Source organism: Sporobolomyces koalae, assembly GCF_050403365.1.
Source record: "Sporobolomyces koalae JCM15063 DNA, S_koalae_JCM15063T_v1_ctg17, whole genome shotgun sequence".
Taxonomy (NCBI): Eukaryota; Fungi; Basidiomycota; class Microbotryomycetes; order Sporidiobolales; family Sporidiobolaceae; genus Sporobolomyces; species Sporobolomyces koalae.
In genome coordinates this window covers 195,015-212,542 of record NW_027481754.1, presented here as the reverse complement: position 1 = coordinate 212,542, position 17,528 = coordinate 195,015, and the positions used below count along the sequence as shown (strand labels likewise).

The window sequence follows — 17,528 nt, the reverse complement described above, 5'->3', positions numbered from 1 at the left end:
TCGCCAAGCGATCGCCGCACTATTTGGTCATTGAACCGCAGAGGGATCTTTTGTTGCAGGCACAGCAATGGCAAGAATGCCTCTCGAGAGGGAAACGCAAGGAAGAGTCGCCATAGTAGAAACACACACTTTACGAGAGTAAACAAGAAAGAATGAAAAGAATAATCCTGCAGGAATGAGAGTGCCTCCTTCTTCTACTAAGTCGCACGTTGACTCGCCGCGGTCGCGGCTGCCTGTGATTCTCCCTCCGCTGCAAACCTCGACTGCAGATTGCGAAGCAACGACGAACGCATCTTCGATGCTGCCTCTTTGCCGCCGAGTCCAGCATCCGCATCGCTCGTCGTCGCGTTCGGGGTACCCTGGCCGTTCGTCGATGCAGAGAGGTTCGCTTGTTTCGTGTCGATCCCACTCGATACTTCGCGTTCGAGTGAGAGCTTGTTCTGCGCAAGCCTGTACATGTCGTCGTCGATCGATTCACGCGTGATCAGTTTGATCACCGTCACGTCCCTGAACGTCACCCCCAGCACACGAGTTTCGAGTCAATTCCCACTGCGCTAGTCTCGTACCAGCTCCACGACGGGACTCACCGAGTCTGGCCAATTCGGTACGCGCGATCTTCGGCCTGCTTGTCATTGTGAGGACTGTCATGCATAGTGGGTAAGCGTGATGGATGGGCGCTTGTGAGCACAAGAGACGACTCACTTGTAGTCGCAATCGTAAAACATGACCGTGTTGGCCGCGGTCAAATTCAGTCCGAGACCACCGGCGCGGGTCGAGAGTACTGCACATTGAAATGTCTCTCTAGTCAGCATCTAGAAAGAGACTTGACTCTTTTGAACAAGTCCGAATGAAACGCACGGAAGACAGTAATGTCGGGGTCGCCGTTGTACGCGTCGCAGAGACCTTGACGCTCCGTCACGTTCGTCTGGCCCGTCAACTTGAGATACTTGATGTCCATCGTATCGAGTACGACTTCAAGGATGTCGAGCACTTGGGTGAATTGACTGAAGATCAGGACACGGTCGCCATTCTTGCGCATCTCGGGCAAAAGCTCTTGCAGTTTCGCAATCTTGCCCGCTGACATCCACTCGTCCTCTTGTAGGCAGTACTTTTCGAGTTGCTATACAAGACCAAACGAGCGAGACAGAGTAAGCCTCCAGTGAGCTCGAACGCAGAGGTCGGAGGGGCCCGCATGAAGGGCGAAAAACGCACCTTGTATCCTTGGCAGAAGCGATGCAATTCGAAATCGGTCATGACCTCCATGTCCTCAAAGATGAGATCCTTGTTGCGATCCATGAACTCTTCCTCTTTGAGACAGTCTCGAGCCATGAGCTTGAGCTTGTCGTCGTCGTACAATCGTCGGAACAACATCGGGTGGTTCGAGGCCTGTTTCGCTCGAAGAGTCAGCACAGATCAAGCTCAGAGATGCGCCTACATGACTTGCCTTGCGTAAATCGGTCAGGACGTGAGTACTCGAACTCGAGTCAGCCTTGTTGCCACTCTTGGTACTCGCGACCGCCTTCTTCTTCGGTCGACCCCGCTTCGCCGTAGGTACCGGCGCGTTCTCTGCACCGATATCATCGACGCCTTCCTCATCGGACGAGACATCTTCGATGTCTTCCGGTTTCGCATCTGTCAACGCGTTCCTGCTCCTCTGAATAGCCTCGTCGTACACCTCCTTCTGCAGCGGCGTCATTTCGCAGTATTCGATGCGCTCGAGCTTTCGCGGAAGGTCCTTGAGCACTTGAGCCTTTTTGCGTCGCAGGACGAACGGCGTCATCATTTTCTTCGCACGCGAGATCCGTTCCCGCGACAACAGGTTCGTCGAGTTGCCAGGTCCGACCTTGAAGATCGCTTTGAGCGATTCGTTCGCATCTCGGAATTGTTCAGGCAGAATGAAAGACAGGAGAGACTTTGAGCAGCGGATCACGAGTCGTTAGTGTTGTTCGTGCGAAAGAAGCTTGATCATAAGTCAGGACTCACGACGAGCTCTTGAAGGTTGTTTTGCAAGGGAGTACCCGTTAGGAGAAGGCGCCATTGAGCGCGGATCTGCATGAGGTCTTTGTACTTCTTCGATTCACTGTTCTTGAGCTGGTGCCCCTCGTCAAATACGGCCACCTTGAAGTCCATTTTGCGTTTGAGGAATTTCTGATCGTCCGGGCTTCCCGTTGCAATGTTGTACGTCGTGACAACCACGTCGAGCTCCTCGAGACTGCGCAGTTCGCGTCGAATCTCGTCTCGTTCGGCCTGCGAGCCGTAGTAGCTGTGTGCGACGAGGTCCGGCGCAAAGACGGAGAACTCGCGCATCCAATTCTCGAGGGTCGAGGACGGGACGATGACAAGGTGAGGTCCTTGCTCGCCAGTCGCCTTGAGGTGCGCGAGTAGAGCGATGACTTGGCAAGTCTTTCCGAGACCTTATTTCCCATTCCGAGGAATTCGTCAGAGGTCATACGACACAAGTTGTGCAGAGAAGACTCACCCATCTCGTCAGCGAGAATGCAAGAAGTCCCGCGACGGTACAAGAGGTTGAGCCAGTTGACACCAAGCATCTGGTAGTCCTTGAGCTTGACGGTATCTGGAATTCCCTTGGGTTGGCTGCGAATGTAGTCCTTGAACGCCTCTCGGACAGCCGGGTTTGTCGAGGTTTCGACCCGGTCTCGAATCGTCTCCTCGGAAATTGCGACGAGGTCGAGACCGACTTCCTGATCCCCGCTCGCGCCTGGCCGAGTTGATGCCGAAGAAGCTGAAGCAGCTGCACCGGACGCCCAGATTTGCATCGTATGGGACAGCTCGCGTCCAATCTGCTCGCACTCGTTCAACACTTTGTCGACTTCACCCATACCCGTCACGACATCCAGGTACGTGTCCATCATGTTGTTTCCGATTCCCTTTTGTTTGCGGGTGCGCGTCCTGAAGTCATTCGCAGTCTGGAACGGTCGCATTTTCATTGTGATGGTCGCTTGAGTAGCGTTGCATCCTGTACATGTCGCCAAACGAGCAAAATCAATTCCTGTTCAGAAGCCATAAGTCGAGACGGGATGACTGACCCGCCAACTCCATCAGGAGGTCCTTCTCGCAAGTGTTGAAGAACTCGACGGCAAGTTGTTCCCGACGTGCGACAAGAGCAGGGGTCTCGCGTGAGCCGTACTCGTCGCCACTACCTGCCGAATCGTAATCGCCTCCATCGTCATCCGAGTCAGAACCGTACGCCTTCTTCTTGCCTCCTTTTTTCTTGAGCGAGCTACCAGCAGCACTCGCGGCCGCGAGTTGTCGAGCCAAGATCGATCCACTCGTCATCGGAGGTGCATGTCGAGGTGGCGCGTTCGGGTTCTTTGGTGGTCGTCCGGGGCCGCGACGAATGGGCTGTTCGTCCCCAGCTGCGTACACGCCCGAATGTGCGTAGGCTTGACCCTGCGCGGTTCGGTGCGCTGGCATTCGTTGCCCGCTCTGAGCGTGTCGTTGCAGCACCCCGACGTATTGCATCAACGCTTTCGAATCTTCGGGGGAAGCCTTGCCGGCGTAGTACGCGCGCTGCAGCTCGATGTAATGATTGTAATGCGCTTCGGTGAACCCAGCGTAATTAACAGCAGCGGGTGGGAACTGGAAATTGGGTTGCCCCGGCAAAGGAGGCAGACCAGCTTGGCCAGGTTGGGCAGTTGGGTATGCAGAAGCGGGCGAACGACCGTAGCCGGGGACGCCCTGACCTCCGTTGGCAGCCACCGCGCGTGCATGCGCAGCGTAAGCCATCTGCTGTTGTTGAGCGTTCTGAGAGTACATCATCTGTTGTTGTTGTTGTTGTTGTTGTTGTTGGGGGTTCATGCCGTTCATGCCGGGATAAGCCGCTTGCGGCTGTTGCTGAACCGGCCGCATCATGGTTTGAATCTGCGCGCGCGACTGCTGTTGCTGCTGCTGTTGAATTTGTTGAATATTCGAGTACTGCTGTGGATTTTGAGCATACGGGGATTGGCCGTTCGCAGGGTATTGCTGCTGTTGTTGCTGCTGCTGCGGAATACCCGCATGTGACGATCCTGGAGTACCAGGATTAGACATGCGCGGCGAGTTGAGCTGAGCAAATTGAGCGGCGGGGCTGTACGTTTGCGGTGCGTTCGGAGCGGGCGTCGGGCCAGCTGCGAGCGGTTTGGCCTCAAGAAGGATCTGGAGACCTTTGTTGAAATCTCCTCCACTGCGCTGGTAGGCATTCCAAATCTTGTCGGCAGGAAAGTTTGAACCGACTCGTCCGTAAAAGTCTCGAAAGCCGGGATCATTTTGAGCAGCTTGGCTGAGTCCGCCTCCAGTGGATTGAGACGAGTACTGTTGCTGCTGCGGTTGTTGCTGCTGGGGATACGATCGACTCTGGAGGTGGGGAGAAAGATTTTGCTGTTGCTGGAGGGGTAGCGGGCCAGATCCGGTCGCTAACTGCTGATATTGCTGAGGGTTGTAGCCAAGGGGGTTCTGCCCGATCGATCCGGTCTGACAGCGTTCAAAGAGGCGTGAGTACTCAATTCTGCGAGGCAGTATCGCGAGGGAAGAAACGAACGAGGTCGGACGATCCTTCTTGCTTGAGTCCTGCAGAAAAATCGGCTATGCTGCCAGCCGTTGCGGGAGTTGGCGCCATACTCGGAGCGACGCTACCGCCATACACAGACGAGGAGGCTGATGAAGGCCCCGATTCAACGTGGACATCGGCGAGGCGGTTTTGCAGATTGACGGTAAAACTGCCAGGCCCCTCGTCGCCAGTCTGTAATCCCGCAATTGTCGCATCATTGGTCAAGAGGGCGATCGTATACATGCGTCAGGCGGTCAAAGAACGCACCTCATCTCCTCCAGGACCGCCTCGCCTCAACCTTTTGCGAGGCTGATCTTGAGGATGACCTGCTGCGATCTGACTTAGGCCGCTCTCTTGCGATCCGGACCTGCCCATACCCGTGGTCCTTTGGCCATAAAACATGTTGCCTCCACCAAAACCATCGGTATCGTTTCCGCCGCCGTCGAGCGAGGGCGGAGCGGCTGGCGAACCGGTTCCACTGGGTGCAGGAGAGCCGAATGCACTGCCGAGCTTGCCCGAATAGATAGTACGCGAGCTGTTCGTCTGAAACGAGGGTGCGGGCCCAGGTTGCGGCTGCTGCGGGGAGTTGAAGGCCGGGTTCTGCAACTGGTGAGAGGTCGAAGCGGGAGATTGTTCGAGGGCTCGTTTGGCGGGGTTGTACGAGGGGTCGCCTATATCGAGATGGTCGAGACGAACACGGAGTCAGTATGATCATAATCCGACAAGCCGGCAGGGTGAGGAGAGCGAGTGATGATCTGGTGAATGCGCTTCGAATCTTTACGCGAAAGACACGGAGAGGCCACTCGCGCGACGGCTTGTGCAGACCCAGAAAGACGGAACCTCGCTCTGATACCTCGGTCCTCGGAACCCGAGCCGCGGTGCGATGGGGGATCGGCGCCAAACCTCGCTCGCTTCTTCCATACACCTCGACTTCATCCGAGCGCGTGGACCCCGCCATCTTCGACTCTCGGATCCATCACGCCATCATGCGACGCGCGTTTCAATGTTTGAGCGGCGAGGAGAAGCGGGGAGCGGAGGGGTCGCAGGCTGTCTTGTTTCGCCAGACTCTGTGCCGTCGTCACGGCAGAGGGAGACGACGTACCTTGTGGGTCTTGACCATTCATCTTGACAGTCCTCTCGGGGCGGCTAGCGAGTCGTGGCAGAGAGTTGCGAGCGTGCGAGCGCGAGAGGCACTTTGTTTGCGGGAGTTGCAGGTTGGTCACCCGCAGGTGAGACGCACGCCGAGGTCACGTAGAGGACAGTACCGAGCTGCTGGTGGTGCACCGTCGATGCAGATCGGATACCTCGACTCGGCTCGTCGAGGTCGGGGGTGGGGTGGATACGACAGGGCGAGCGAGCTGCCGTCCTTCTTTCGCTCCCCCGTTTCGCACACATCGCTCTCTCTCGCGTGGACTGTTCGAGCTCGCGAGGGCACAGTTGACATGCACTCGGACCAAAATGTAGATAAATCACCAAACCAGGAAATTTCTCAACCTCCGAAATTCGAGAACCTCCGCCCGCCGGGGTTTTGCACTTTGTCCGCAGCGTCATGGGATAAATACGCTAGTCTTCCGCGCGAACGCCAGTGATACGCATGGAACAACCTGTCGCCGTCGTTCGTGGTCCTCACAGCTACTCTGCGACGCTTCCCTTTCGACTCCCTCACGACCATTTGTTCGGCGACGGGCCGTCTTTGCCGTGGGCGATCGAGCTCGGTTCGAGCATCTTCGACAGGCCCGCTCGATCCTCTTGAGGTCTTTGATCGAGATGATCGAGAAACCTTGATTATTGACAAGACTTCGCCTCAGGGTTCAGTGCGCTCGCACCCTCTGAGTTCCCTTTCTTTGCTCGCAGAGGCTTTCCTCGCCTCTCCGTCTTTCGTGCTCTCTCCTTCTCCTGCTGTGCCCTGTTATCATCCGACCTCGTCGCTCGTTCTGCCGTCCCAACTACTAGTGGCTCTACGCCGATTTTCATCTCTCATGTTGTTCGCCTTCGCATTGCTTTATTGTCGGTCAAGGAACCTATACCCTTCGTCCTTTCAATCGACAAGCTGACCATGCAGATCTCTCCGCGAGCAGTCATTTCCCGCATCTCGCTGATTTCCGCGACCTCGACCCCTTGCGCTTCGCAACTATTTGTGCCCCCCGTGTTCAATCCTCTTCCTGGCTCTCCTGCGCTCAGAACTTCACACTACTCTCATCCTTCGAACCGATTGTCTCTTCATGACCTGATTCAGTCCCGACAAGCTATTGCGCCTGCTCCGATCGTCTATACCACGAATAGGAAAGAACTTCGACTCGAGCAAAGCTTGCACCGTTTGAACCAGTTGAATCGGATCGTCGAAGATGTGAGAGATGAGATGGGTCGACTCGAGTACCGAGTCTCGAAGCTAGCCAAGCGCGACAGTCGTGATACCGCTCAAGAAATCGTTGAGTCCCTTCGCTATTATCTCTTGAAATGCTTTCTCTTCTAAGAAGCTGATGAGATCGAGTGTTTCCATAGCACGATCTCTTGTTCAATATGCTTGAATCGATGCAAACCGCCGTTGAGACGAAATCCGCGATTGGGATCAAACCTCGAGCTCGACCGTCGGCAAGTCCCGTCCCTTCAGGTCGCTCGAAACGCTCGCTCAGTGGCCCTAATAGGCGCTCATCTCCGGTATCGGCATCTGGCTTTTCGTCGCGCGGTACCAATTAGAGGCAGCTGACGCTGACCCGTGCTCATCAGATGGATGTCTCGAGCACGCTCGAGCGATTCATACGTTCTTTGACAGCAACACTTTCGCTTGCAACGTCTTCCGTCAGTCTCTTGTCGTCAGAATCTCAACGATACTCTATTGATGCGCTGATTGAAGACTTGCGATGTAAGTTGTTTTCCTTGGTTTCATTCGGAAAAACCTAGGGCTTGACAAGTGTGTCTCTTGCTTCCGATCGGAAGGGGAAATGGCGTTGTTGATCGCAGACACTCGCGAACTTGTACCCCAGGTTTACGTCCCCTCCGAGTGAGCAGAAACGAGAGCTGGCGAAACCTTGTATGCCCATTTCCCTTTTTCCCGTACTTTAACGTCTGAGCTGATGCACGATAGCGAAGTTCAAGGAACCCGTGCATTTCATCTTCACAGTAGCTCTCATTTCCTCAATCGATCGTCGAATACTTCAAGCATATTCGCGACGGCACGAGCTCCTTGTTCATTTCTACCGAGAACTTTTCCTCGAAACCAATCGGAACCGTTCATTACAACTTTCTCAAAGGATCAGTAGACGTTCATAGCCGATTATAAAGCAGTTCTCGGTGGGAGCGAGGCAGATGAAGCTAGTCTCGCATCTGATCCCGTCTTGACACTCTGCGTTCCTTTTCTCTCTTGTTGCAGAGTGGTTTCGTTTGGCTCTTCTCCCAAGTTCGGGATTGAATCTTATATTAGCAACCCTTCTTTGACGTAGAGCCCTTTGGCTGACTAGATCTCAGATTCGGACTTGGCATGCATTCGCAATCCTAGTACGCATGGACTCTTCCGGAGACTTCGACATCGTGTGCTTTCCTGACCTACCAATCAGTAGAGATGGCGAGTAGGCGAGTAGGCGAGTAGGCGAGGTTTTGGAGAGCGCAGGCGACGTCACGATGCCCCGGCTTCACGAGACCAGCTGGCGCGACGGGTTTCGTGCTGCTTGACAGACTGTGCTATAGCGGTCACGGTGAATCCACCTTACCCTAACTGCAACTAAGTCGATTGCGATGCACATAGTCGTCAGAATAAGAGATGAGACTGCAACCGTCGCTCATCTTGCTCAAGCGTAATCGATCAGACTCGCCTGTTGAAACCGCCAAACTCCGGCTGGGATCGGCCACAAACCTTTTCTCGCATGGGTGCGTGCAATGTCTGCTCTTGCCTTCTCTCTCATATAAACTTGCCGAACACCTTCGATGATGTCTCTCGACCAGCGGAACCTCTCAAGAAGAAACCCAGATCGAGATGGGACGACAACGAGGAAGAGACCTTGCAACTAGAACGCGAGAAGGAACTGAAACGACAGGCGAAACTGAACCGGAAACTTGTTGCGGAGCAGCAACAACAACAACGGTCACGAGAGAACGACAGTACAAACGGTAACAATACACCCACGAGACGAGTACCATCAGAAGATGCGCAACCTGTCAAGAGGAAGAAGCGGGGCCGAGAAGCGCATCCGGCCATCGAGAGTTGTCGTTCCGTCTACTCTTACGAGGTGAGCCGCTCTTGGCTTGTTCTTCTCATTACGACACCGATTGATGATTTCGTGTCGTCTCCATGCAGAGGTTGAACGAGATTGAAGAGGGTAGTTACGGGATCGTGTTTCGAGCGCGGTGTAAAACGACCGGAGACATCGTCGCGCTCAAGAAGCTCAAGATGGACAAGGAGAAACATGGGTTTCCAATCACGAGTCTACGCGAGATCCAAACACTCATGACGGCGAACCACGAGAACATTGTCAGGGTGCGAGAAGTCGTAGTCGGGGATACTCTCACTCAGTGAGTCTCGGACATCTTTTTCTTTGTCAACTTCCGCGTCACAGCGTCTTCGGTCCTGACAAGCTTCATACCTCGCTCAGAGTGTTTATCGTAATGGATTTCATCGAACACGACCTCAAAACGCTTTTGTCCAATATGCCTACTCCGTTCCTCGCGTCCGAAATCAAGACCCTCATGCTGCAACTGATCGGAGCCATGGCGACATGTCACGACAATTGGATTATTCATCGAGACCTCAAGACTTCAAACCTGTTGATGAACAATCGAGGGCAGATCAAAGTTGCCGATTTCGGGTTGGCGAGAACGTATGGGGATCCGATGGGAGACATGACACAGTTGGTCGTCACGTTGTGGTACAGGTCAGTTCACTTCTTGTATTTGCTGCTCTAGCGACCTGTGCTCGAATTTGACACTGCATCATGCGTCTCGGATGGCCCAGAGCACCCGAACTGTTGTTTGGAGCGACAGAGTACACGACTGCTGTCGACATGTGGTCGATCGGATGCATCTTTGGAGAACTGATCCTGCGAGAACCTCTGCTCCCCGGCCGAGGCGAGATTGACCAAGTTGGCAAAGTGAGCACCCATTCTCCTCGTCCTTTCTAGCTTCTGCCATGTCCTTGTTCGGGCTGAATGAGATGGATTTGTGTACGTTCGTACAGATTTTCAAATTGTTGGGTAGACCGACCGACGATATGTGGCCTGGGTTCAGGTCATTGCCCAACGCGAAATCGTTCAACTTGGAAGCAGCACCTCCGTAGGTCATAGAATCCGTTTTATCTAACTTGCGATTGTTCTGACGATCCGTTCGCCCTTGAATTCACACTATACAAGATTCTCGACCTTGTCGCGCACATTTCGATACCTGACTTCGGCCGGATTGGACCTCTTGTCGAAATTGCTCACGTACGATCCAGCGAAACGGATCACTGCCGAGGAAGCACTCCGACACGAGTACTTTACCGAAACTCCGTTGCCCAAAGATCCCAACTTGTTCAATTCGTTCCCGAGTGTCGCGAATGGTGAAAAGTACGTCTCTGTAGTCCTTTTCCAGACTTTGCTCGATTGGATGATGATTGATATGGGATCTCTGTGACAGGAAAGCGTCGGTTGCATCGCCTTCTGCGCCCGTGAGAGCCGTAGCTGAAGGGTGAGTTCAGGGTTTATACTTTCGGAAATATTCAAAGCATTTCATTCTGACTCTAATCGATGGCGATTTCAGAGGGTACGATTTCGTGTAATACAAGCTTTTTCAACACGGGCAACACAACAAGACAAGGAATAGAATACACGAAACACCGGTAACCCAGTTTCAGACAGGGATCAACCCTTTGTTGAACCCGATTGGGAACCCACCGGCTTTCCCGACTTGACCCAACAAGAGAGGGATGTAGATTGACAACCACGAAGTCAACCCAAACATCAGACAGGTCCAACCTGGTAAACAAATAGTAACCGCGAAAATCCGAGGTTTCAACGACACGATCAGACCCTTGAATATTTGAAACAAGAGGAGAGGGTTTACCTGAGAATTTGTGATTGTCTGGGTCGAGTCTCGATGTGGCGAGTTTCTTTTGACCGAGGATGCAACTCGTGGCAAACAGGATGCTGAACCAAGGCCAAATCGCGAACCTGTAGCAGGGAGTTGCGAAGTTGGAATTCCCAGGGTTTTCAGCTTAGTCCCGGAACCCGCTCTCGAGGCGTGAGACTGGTGATTGAGGACTACCTGGTAATCATGGACAAGCCACTCGAGACTAGACTTAGGATCGCCATGAGTTCTGCATGCGAGAATCGTCAGTCACGTGTGTGGGGGTCCTCGAACCCGAGTGGGAGGGACTGACCCGGCAGTGCATCGTCACTAGGTCTGAAGCGATAGGGTTTCGCGAGATCTGGTCGACGCGGTTCAGAGGGATCGTACCGTCGAGACATGACGCGTGAGAAGCACAGAAGGATGCCAAGAGCGCTTGCACTTTTGACATCGACCGCTCATACTCGCGGGCTTCGCTTACGCATTCACCAACAACACCAACGTTCATCCCGAATCTGTGTCCGCCCAGAGTGTGCACTCGCAATTTGAACCGAACCCCGACTTGGTATTCGGTCTCATCTCTAACGCTGCATCCTCTCCCCTGCATCGATCCCTTCGACGGAACGCAGTGAGGCTAGTCAACTCGACATGAGTACAGATGCGAATTACCACGGACCTATCAACCCGGACCCGACCAACGGCGAAGGTAAAACGTTCTTTCTCTTTTTGGTCAATATCAATATCCTCCTTCCAACTAACTCGGAGGATCTATCTATGAAACATATAGCGTCGGTCTCGTTGTACGGTTTCGTGCCCTCGAGCGCGTTCCCCGTGATTGCGATCCTCACGTTCTCCCTCTCACTCCTCGCTCACACGACCAACTTTGCCCGGTTGCGCTCGACTCGGTTGTTTGAAGGCCTACTCGTGATTGGTTCCGTGCGTCTCCAAATCCCTCTTTCAAGAACAAAAAGCGAACGAGAGCTGATCTTCGAATGCATTCACAAAAAAAGGCCATGGAAGTGTGCGGATACGCATGTCGACTCGTTTCACATTTCTCTCCCTTCAAGACCTCACTCTACATCGCCCAATACATCTTGATCGTCCTCGCCCCCTTGTTGTTCCAAGCGGCATTGTACGTCGCGTTGAGTCAAGCGTTGCGTCGACTCGATTGCACCGGTCGAAGCTTGTTGCACTTCAATCCCAAGATCCTCGTCGTTGGGTTGATCGTTTCGGATTCCATCACGACGGTTTTGCAAGTCGTCGGGGCCGTGTTGGTTGGAGTTGCCGAAAAGGCCGAATTCGGGACTGGCGGATCTCCGATTGGTTCGAAATCTGCCAACGACATCCTCTTGACCGGACTGTGTGTCCAGGTACGTCCAAAACCTGCACAATTTCCCGAATCGCTCCCCCTCACCAAATGACTGATGCTATAACCGTAGACGGCAAGTTTCGTCCTGTACATCGCGTTGCTCGTGTTGTGCATCTACCGTTCCGCGACCACGTTCCACGCCGGATACCTGCCGAACAAACTGTCCTTGTTCCTGACATTGACTTCAACGTTGTTGTTGTTGCGGACCACGTTCCGAGTCGCCGAAACGGGACAGTCGGTCGAGAATGGACCGTTTGGAGGTGCGAGTGCGAACGAAGTCTTGTTCGCGTGTCTCGAATACGTCCCCGTCATCCTCGCGGTCGGATGTTGGGCTGCGGTCAGTATGGACAGCGTGTTGCCGATTCGAGTTGACGACGATGACGAGGATGATGACGATGACGAGGAAGGAGGAGCTTCGGATGAGAAGAAGAAGAGGAAGAAGAAGGGTATGGGCAGCAGGTCGAATCGAGGCAAGATTGACAAACGCATGATTCGCAAAGCCGACACGCTCGAACTGGGAACGACGAGTAGCCAGCGGACGCGAGTTGGGGAAGGACGAGGAGTCGGTACCAAGAGTATGACGAGTGCGAATGGGAGGAGCGAGAGTGATGACAACAGTGTCGACGAAGAGGATCAAGAATCGCACTAGTTAGGGGATTCTCTTGTTGATGTACATAGTTTCCGAGGTTGTCATTATTCATTTCGAATGTTTCGAGACGAGGGCCGCTCCGCGTCTTTGCAAACCTTGGAAGCGACTGACGACACTGTTGGCGAGGACCGGAGAGAGTCTCAACGAGACCAGAATGCGGAGGGGCAAGAGAGCCTTGACTGCGAGGTACGCTGCGACGAGGTTTGCGACATCTCCAGTCACTCGCAAATCCCGCACTTGCGTCATTTTCGTTGTAGTCGAGTCGGAAGAAGAAGAAGAAGAAGCGGCGAGCTGTTTCCGAAGTGTTCGCTCTTCAGAGGTCTCTTTCGTCCATCCAAACCAACCGTACCTCCTCCCGAGTGCCTCTGCCTTGTCTTCACCCTGTTCAATCCATTCTCGAAGTTTCGTACGGATGCGAGTACTTGGGTTCGGATCATGCGGTGCTGCTGCTGCTGCGCCTGGTTCGAGTTGCGATTCTTGTACAGTCCACGCGACGATTCCCGTACCGAGTCCAAGGTAGTGGAACGTTCCGAACAAAGTCGCGAGGGGTACGATCGCGGTCAGTTCGTGCAGGATCACGAACGAGGCGATGAGGGAAGCAGGATCAACAGCTGGATATCGATCTCGCAACGTTCGAAGGTAACTCTGTGTCGTCGTACTTGCATGTCGATTCCGGTGTACGGATGCTCGAATGGGAACGAACCACCGTCGCAACATGTGAGGCAGAAGATGGAAGGCGGAACTTGAAAGTGGAGGAAATCAGCATCGCTCTCTTCGCCATCCACGAACTACAATGTCGGACCGACCTGCGTACACGAAGCGAAGGAGAACACCAACTCCTCCTCCTGCAGATCCGTATGCGCTATCAGACCTCGAAGATGATTCCAAGTTGTACGTGCCGGTCAAGCAACGTCGGACTCAACTCTTGAACAAACTCGGAGGTGCCGCTGCCGCTTCCGTCAAACGTCGGACCGAGGAGGAAGATCAGGAACGCGAGGAACGCGAACGTGAACGGCAAGAGGAGCACAACAAGAAGTTGAGGGAACGTACTCTCCTCGTAGAGGCACAAGAAGTGAAACGCAAACGTGCTGAACAAGGTATGAACCCTTACCATTCATCCCATATAAACGAGGACGAGAGAAAGCATTCGAAACTGACGGATTCGATCATTCAAAAGAGGCACTCAAGACGGAACAGCAGAAGAAGGCCGAAGAGGAAGCAGCGATCCTTGCTGCACAGGAAGCATCGAGAAAGACCCTTGCAGGTGCCGAGGAACTCGCCAAGGGCATCGTCTACACGGAACGCATGACCGCATCGTATGTTATACCCTCGCTCGACCCATCCCGCAACGTTCTTCTGACCTCGCGCTACTATAGATGGAGACCACCACACTATATCGCGAGGCGGTCCGAAGAGGAGAACGAGGCGATCCGAGAAAAGTTTCACATTCTCACAAGTGGAGACGATGTGCCGCCTCCCATCTCGAATTTCAAAGTACGTCCTATGGTCCTACTGATGCCGTCTTTCATCTTTTTTGAGCTCACTCGGCTTGGGTGTTGGTCAGGATATGAAACTGCCGAAACCGCTGCTCGACTACCTCAAGAAGAAAAAGATTGAAGCGCCGACTCCGATTCAACTGCAAGGAATCCCTGTTGCGTACGTCGCTACTCTTCTGGAGAATCTGAAGTAGAAACTGACTATTGAGCCGAGTTGTCAGTTTCTCCGGTCGAGACATGATCGGGATCGCGTTCACAGGATCTGGCAAAACCCTCGCCTTCTCGCTCCCACTCCTCATGTTTGCCCTCGAGGAAGAGAAACGCTTGCCATTTGTACAAGGTGAAGGTCCAGTCGGAATAATCATCTGTCCATCTCGAGAGTTAGCGAGACAGACGTTTGAAGGGTTGCAAGAAATGGCCAAGTTGATGGAACTCGGAGGGTACCCTCAGTCAGTATCCCTTTTGCCCAACCGTCCCTCTTTGGACATGAGTCTTATGCGTCACTCGTCGTCCGTTGCAGGGTTCGAGCTTTGTTGTGTATCGGAGGAATCAACATGTCGGAACAGTCTCAAACATTACAGAAAGGGTTCCACATGGTTGTTGCCACTCCCGGTCGATTGCAGGACATGCTCGAGAAGAAAAAGTTCACCCTCAAAGGGTGCAAGTACCTGTGTATGGACGAAGCCGACAGGATGATCGATATGGGGTTCGAAGAGGACGTTCGAAACATTATGAGTTTCTTCAAAGTGAGAACCTCCCCTCTGTCTTTCTTTGGCTTTCGCGCGCCCTGCTGACCCGCAGCGGTATTGGTTTCTCGCTTGACAGCATCAACGACAAACCTTGTTGTTCTCGGCAACGATGCCGAAACGAATTCAAGATTTCGCTCAACAAGCTCTCGTGCAACCCATCTTGGTCAACGTTGGTCGTGCCGGTGCCGCATCGCTCAACATTATTCAAGAAGTCGAATACGTCAAGAACGAAGCCAAGATGGTGTACCTGTTGGAATGTCTACAGAAAACTGCACCGCCTACCATCATCTTTTCGGACAACAAGAACGAGGTAGACGGTAACACACTAGATTCCGACCCTGAGAACCCTCCGTTACCGTTCCCCCTTTCGCTGACTGGACCCTTCTTGTACACAGATATTCAAGAGTACTTGTTACTCAAGGGAGTCGAGGCAGTCGCGATTCACGGATCGAAGAGTATGTTCCTGCTCTCTTTTCGGTGCTCTAGTTATGAGCTGAACTTGAAACGACTCTCGAAATCAACAGCTCAGGAGGAACGTGAGTATGCGATCAAGTCGTTCAAGACGGGCAAGAAGGACGTCATGGTCGCTTCGGGAGTCGCTTCGAAAGGTCTCGATTTCAGCGAGATTCAACATGTCATCAATTTCTCCATGCCGAAAGAGATCGAAGTGCGCTCTCTTTTTCGTTTATTTCTTGATTGAGTTCAGAAAACTTACGCGGCAGTTGTCTTTCGACTGGTAGGATTACGTGCATCAAATCGGACGTACCGGTCGTTCGGGCAAGACGGGTATCGCAACGACGTTTGTCAACATGCAAACTGCCGAACAAACCTTGCTCGATCTCAAATACCTCTTGATGGAGGCCAAGCAAAAGTGAGCAAAAAAAAGCACATTTTCTCTGAACTTTTTCAGTCAACGTGTTCTAGTTCAACAATTTCGGATGACTGATTTCATTTCGTGTTGATTCACAAAGAGTTCCGCCATTCTTGACCAGTATCGAAGATCCCAATGTCGGTGCCGATGGCAAATTGGTGGGATGTACCAACTGCGGCGGTACGTTTAATCCCTCCGTCCCGTTTCGTCGTCTGTACTCGCGATGGAGAAAAGCTGATGGGCGGCATTGTGTTGCTCGTGAACATAGGTTTGGGTCACTCGATTGTCAATTGTCCGAAATTGGAAGAGAACCAACGCAGGACGGTCGCGAACCATCTCGGAGCGAGGGATACCGGTGGATACTAAGACAGGAAACGTATTGTTCTTTGTTGTTTTGGGAAGTCCAGCTGTTGGAACGAACTTTTCAGATCTTTCTCTCCGCAACTTTCGCTTACTTCTTCACGCGAAGAACTACATCTTTTTTCCATGGAGACTTGTGAGAAGAGTAGAGAATAATAGCGATAATTCACATACAAAGTTAATCCTCGGGGCTGGAAGCTGGTCTTCTTTCTATCAAATTGTCCCTATAGGGTTATCTGACTGAAAACCTCATCTCTCGTTCTCTCTCCTCCAGCGCTCAAGCGCGATCTCCGTCATTTTTCCACCTGTTCTACTGGTGCGAACTCCATCTTCCCGTCACCTCAGATTCAGAAAGAGTGGTGAGGGAAAACAAGTCGCGTATCTTCCGACCGACACCCCGTTCCGAGTTCAAGGAACGGTCGTAACCGTTTCGCCGCAAGAAAGGGGTCGTCTTTTCCGAGGATAGGAGAGAGCCAGACGGATTCAATAGGGCTCGACATCGCAGTGAGCGAGTGACGATTCGGATCAAGTGGTCGATTCGACTGGGCTCGGGGCTGACCAGGGCGTTTGTAGCAGCTGCTAGGAGCGCGACATTATCCTCACGTCCTCCTCATCCTGCAACATCCGACCTTGCCGCCCACATCGTCAAAAAGGAGTAGATGTTGCTCGTCGTGAGATCGGACAAGTCGGAATACATAAACTTTCGCAACTTGGAGAATGACGGGGGAAGGGAGGAGAGCAGAATGATGGCGAGGGGCTTATCGGAAATGTCGAATCTGATTTCGTCGTCGTCTGCAATCGAAGCGAAGGTCGTGAATTCGTTTTGAAGTTTGCGCATCTTTAGGATGTGAGCGGCGAGGTCGCCACCTTCCTCGAGCTTGGTTTCGATGAACGTGGTGAAGGTTCGGTGGACAAACTTTCGATGATGTTTGCGAAGGGTGGTGAGAGCTCCAAACGCCGTTTCTTCTCCGTGGATGAGGTCTCGGTTCGTCGCGTCGATGGTTGCGTGGATCGCACCGAGTACCCATGCGTCCCCTACCATCACCTCTGCCTCATAGACTTCGTAGTCCGCAGTACTCTCGCTGTTGCTCCTCTTTCTCTTTTCTTCCCCTCGACAAGCTATCCACTGGTACACTCCTTGCGATCCGGCATACGCCTTGAACACGGAATTCCAAGCCGCGTAATTCTCTGTGCCCAGAATCGGAATGCTTGAGGGTGCGCTGATGTTGAACATGGTTAATGTCGGGAATTCGTCGAGTGGGTGAAGATTGCTAGCGCTGATCAAAATCAAGGATTCAAAGTCCAGCGCGCGCGCGCGTCACGTGTGTCATCCGCGTCATCTCTCTCGAAAAACAAACTCCTCCCATCCACTGCGTTTACGATTTCCAGCTCGAGGACAGAACCTCAAACATGCCTCGAGTGACCGAGCCAGACGTGAATTGCCTCGTTGCTTGC

At 53.1% G+C, this 17,528-nt stretch overlaps 7 protein-coding genes across 7 annotated transcripts; 3 read left to right on the top strand and 4 right to left on the bottom strand.

The window, feature by feature from the left end:
• Positions 1 to 197: 197 nt before the first annotated feature.
• On the bottom strand, positions 198 to 5,670 carry FUN30 (DNA-dependent ATPase FUN30; the record flags this gene model as incomplete). Its single annotated transcript, XM_076678833.1, has 12 exons — positions 198 to 507; positions 588 to 641; positions 703 to 781; positions 859 to 1,120; positions 1,213 to 1,386; positions 1,445 to 1,912; positions 1,984 to 2,414; positions 2,480 to 2,977; positions 3,048 to 4,470; positions 4,538 to 4,738; positions 4,814 to 5,217; positions 5,649 to 5,670. 12 exons carry the CDS (start codon positions 5,668 to 5,670, stop codon positions 198 to 200), a joined length of 4,326 nt encoding a protein of 1,441 aa, XP_076534071.1.
• Positions 5,671 to 8,406: 2,736 nt separating this feature from the next.
• JCM15063_001031 (CDC2/CDK family serine/threonine-protein kinase) lies at positions 8,407 to 10,292 on the top strand (the record flags this gene model as incomplete). The annotated part of the gene is made up of 9 exons (XM_076678832.1): positions 8,407 to 8,410; positions 8,486 to 8,769; positions 8,838 to 9,052; positions 9,133 to 9,411; positions 9,492 to 9,627; positions 9,714 to 9,808; positions 9,886 to 10,080; positions 10,151 to 10,201; positions 10,274 to 10,292. The coding sequence occupies 9 exons, from the start codon at positions 8,407 to 8,409 to the stop codon at positions 10,290 to 10,292; spliced, it is 1,278 nt and encodes a 425-aa protein (XP_076534070.1).
• Positions 10,293 to 10,363: 71 nt separating this feature from the next.
• On the bottom strand, positions 10,364 to 10,980 carry JCM15063_001030 (uncharacterized protein; the record flags this gene model as incomplete). Its single annotated transcript, XM_076678831.1, has 4 exons — positions 10,364 to 10,488; positions 10,577 to 10,683; positions 10,778 to 10,829; positions 10,893 to 10,980. The coding sequence occupies 4 exons, from the start codon at positions 10,978 to 10,980 to the stop codon at positions 10,364 to 10,366; spliced, it is 372 nt and encodes a 123-aa protein (XP_076534069.1).
• Positions 10,981 to 11,227: 247 nt separating this feature from the next.
• On the top strand, positions 11,228 to 12,597 carry JCM15063_001029 (uncharacterized protein; the record flags this gene model as incomplete). Its single annotated transcript, XM_076678830.1, has 4 exons — positions 11,228 to 11,285; positions 11,367 to 11,515; positions 11,590 to 11,949; positions 12,019 to 12,597. The coding sequence occupies 4 exons, from the start codon at positions 11,228 to 11,230 to the stop codon at positions 12,595 to 12,597; spliced, it is 1,146 nt and encodes a 381-aa protein (XP_076534068.1).
• Positions 12,598 to 12,645: 48 nt separating this feature from the next.
• Positions 12,646 to 13,314, bottom strand: JCM15063_001028 (uncharacterized protein; the record flags this gene model as incomplete). The annotated part of the gene is made up of 1 exon (XM_076678829.1): positions 12,646 to 13,314. One exon carries the CDS (start codon positions 13,312 to 13,314, stop codon positions 12,646 to 12,648), a length of 669 nt encoding a protein of 222 aa, XP_076534067.1.
• A 76-nt stretch (positions 13,315 to 13,390) lies between these two features.
• JCM15063_001027 (DEAD/DEAH box helicase) lies at positions 13,391 to 16,079 on the top strand (the record flags this gene model as incomplete). The annotated part of the gene is made up of 12 exons (XM_076678828.1): positions 13,391 to 13,694; positions 13,775 to 13,913; positions 13,974 to 14,091; positions 14,162 to 14,253; positions 14,315 to 14,542; positions 14,614 to 14,839; positions 14,919 to 15,159; positions 15,238 to 15,297; positions 15,367 to 15,509; positions 15,583 to 15,713; positions 15,814 to 15,893; positions 15,982 to 16,079. 12 exons carry the CDS (start codon positions 13,391 to 13,393, stop codon positions 16,077 to 16,079), a joined length of 1,860 nt encoding a protein of 619 aa, XP_076534066.1.
• Positions 16,080 to 16,683: 604 nt separating this feature from the next.
• JCM15063_001026 (uncharacterized protein) lies at positions 16,684 to 17,307 on the bottom strand (the record flags this gene model as incomplete). The annotated part of the gene is made up of 1 exon (XM_076678827.1): positions 16,684 to 17,307. One exon carries the CDS (start codon positions 17,305 to 17,307, stop codon positions 16,684 to 16,686), a length of 624 nt encoding a protein of 207 aa, XP_076534065.1.
• Between the last annotated feature and the right edge of the window lie 221 nt (positions 17,308 to 17,528).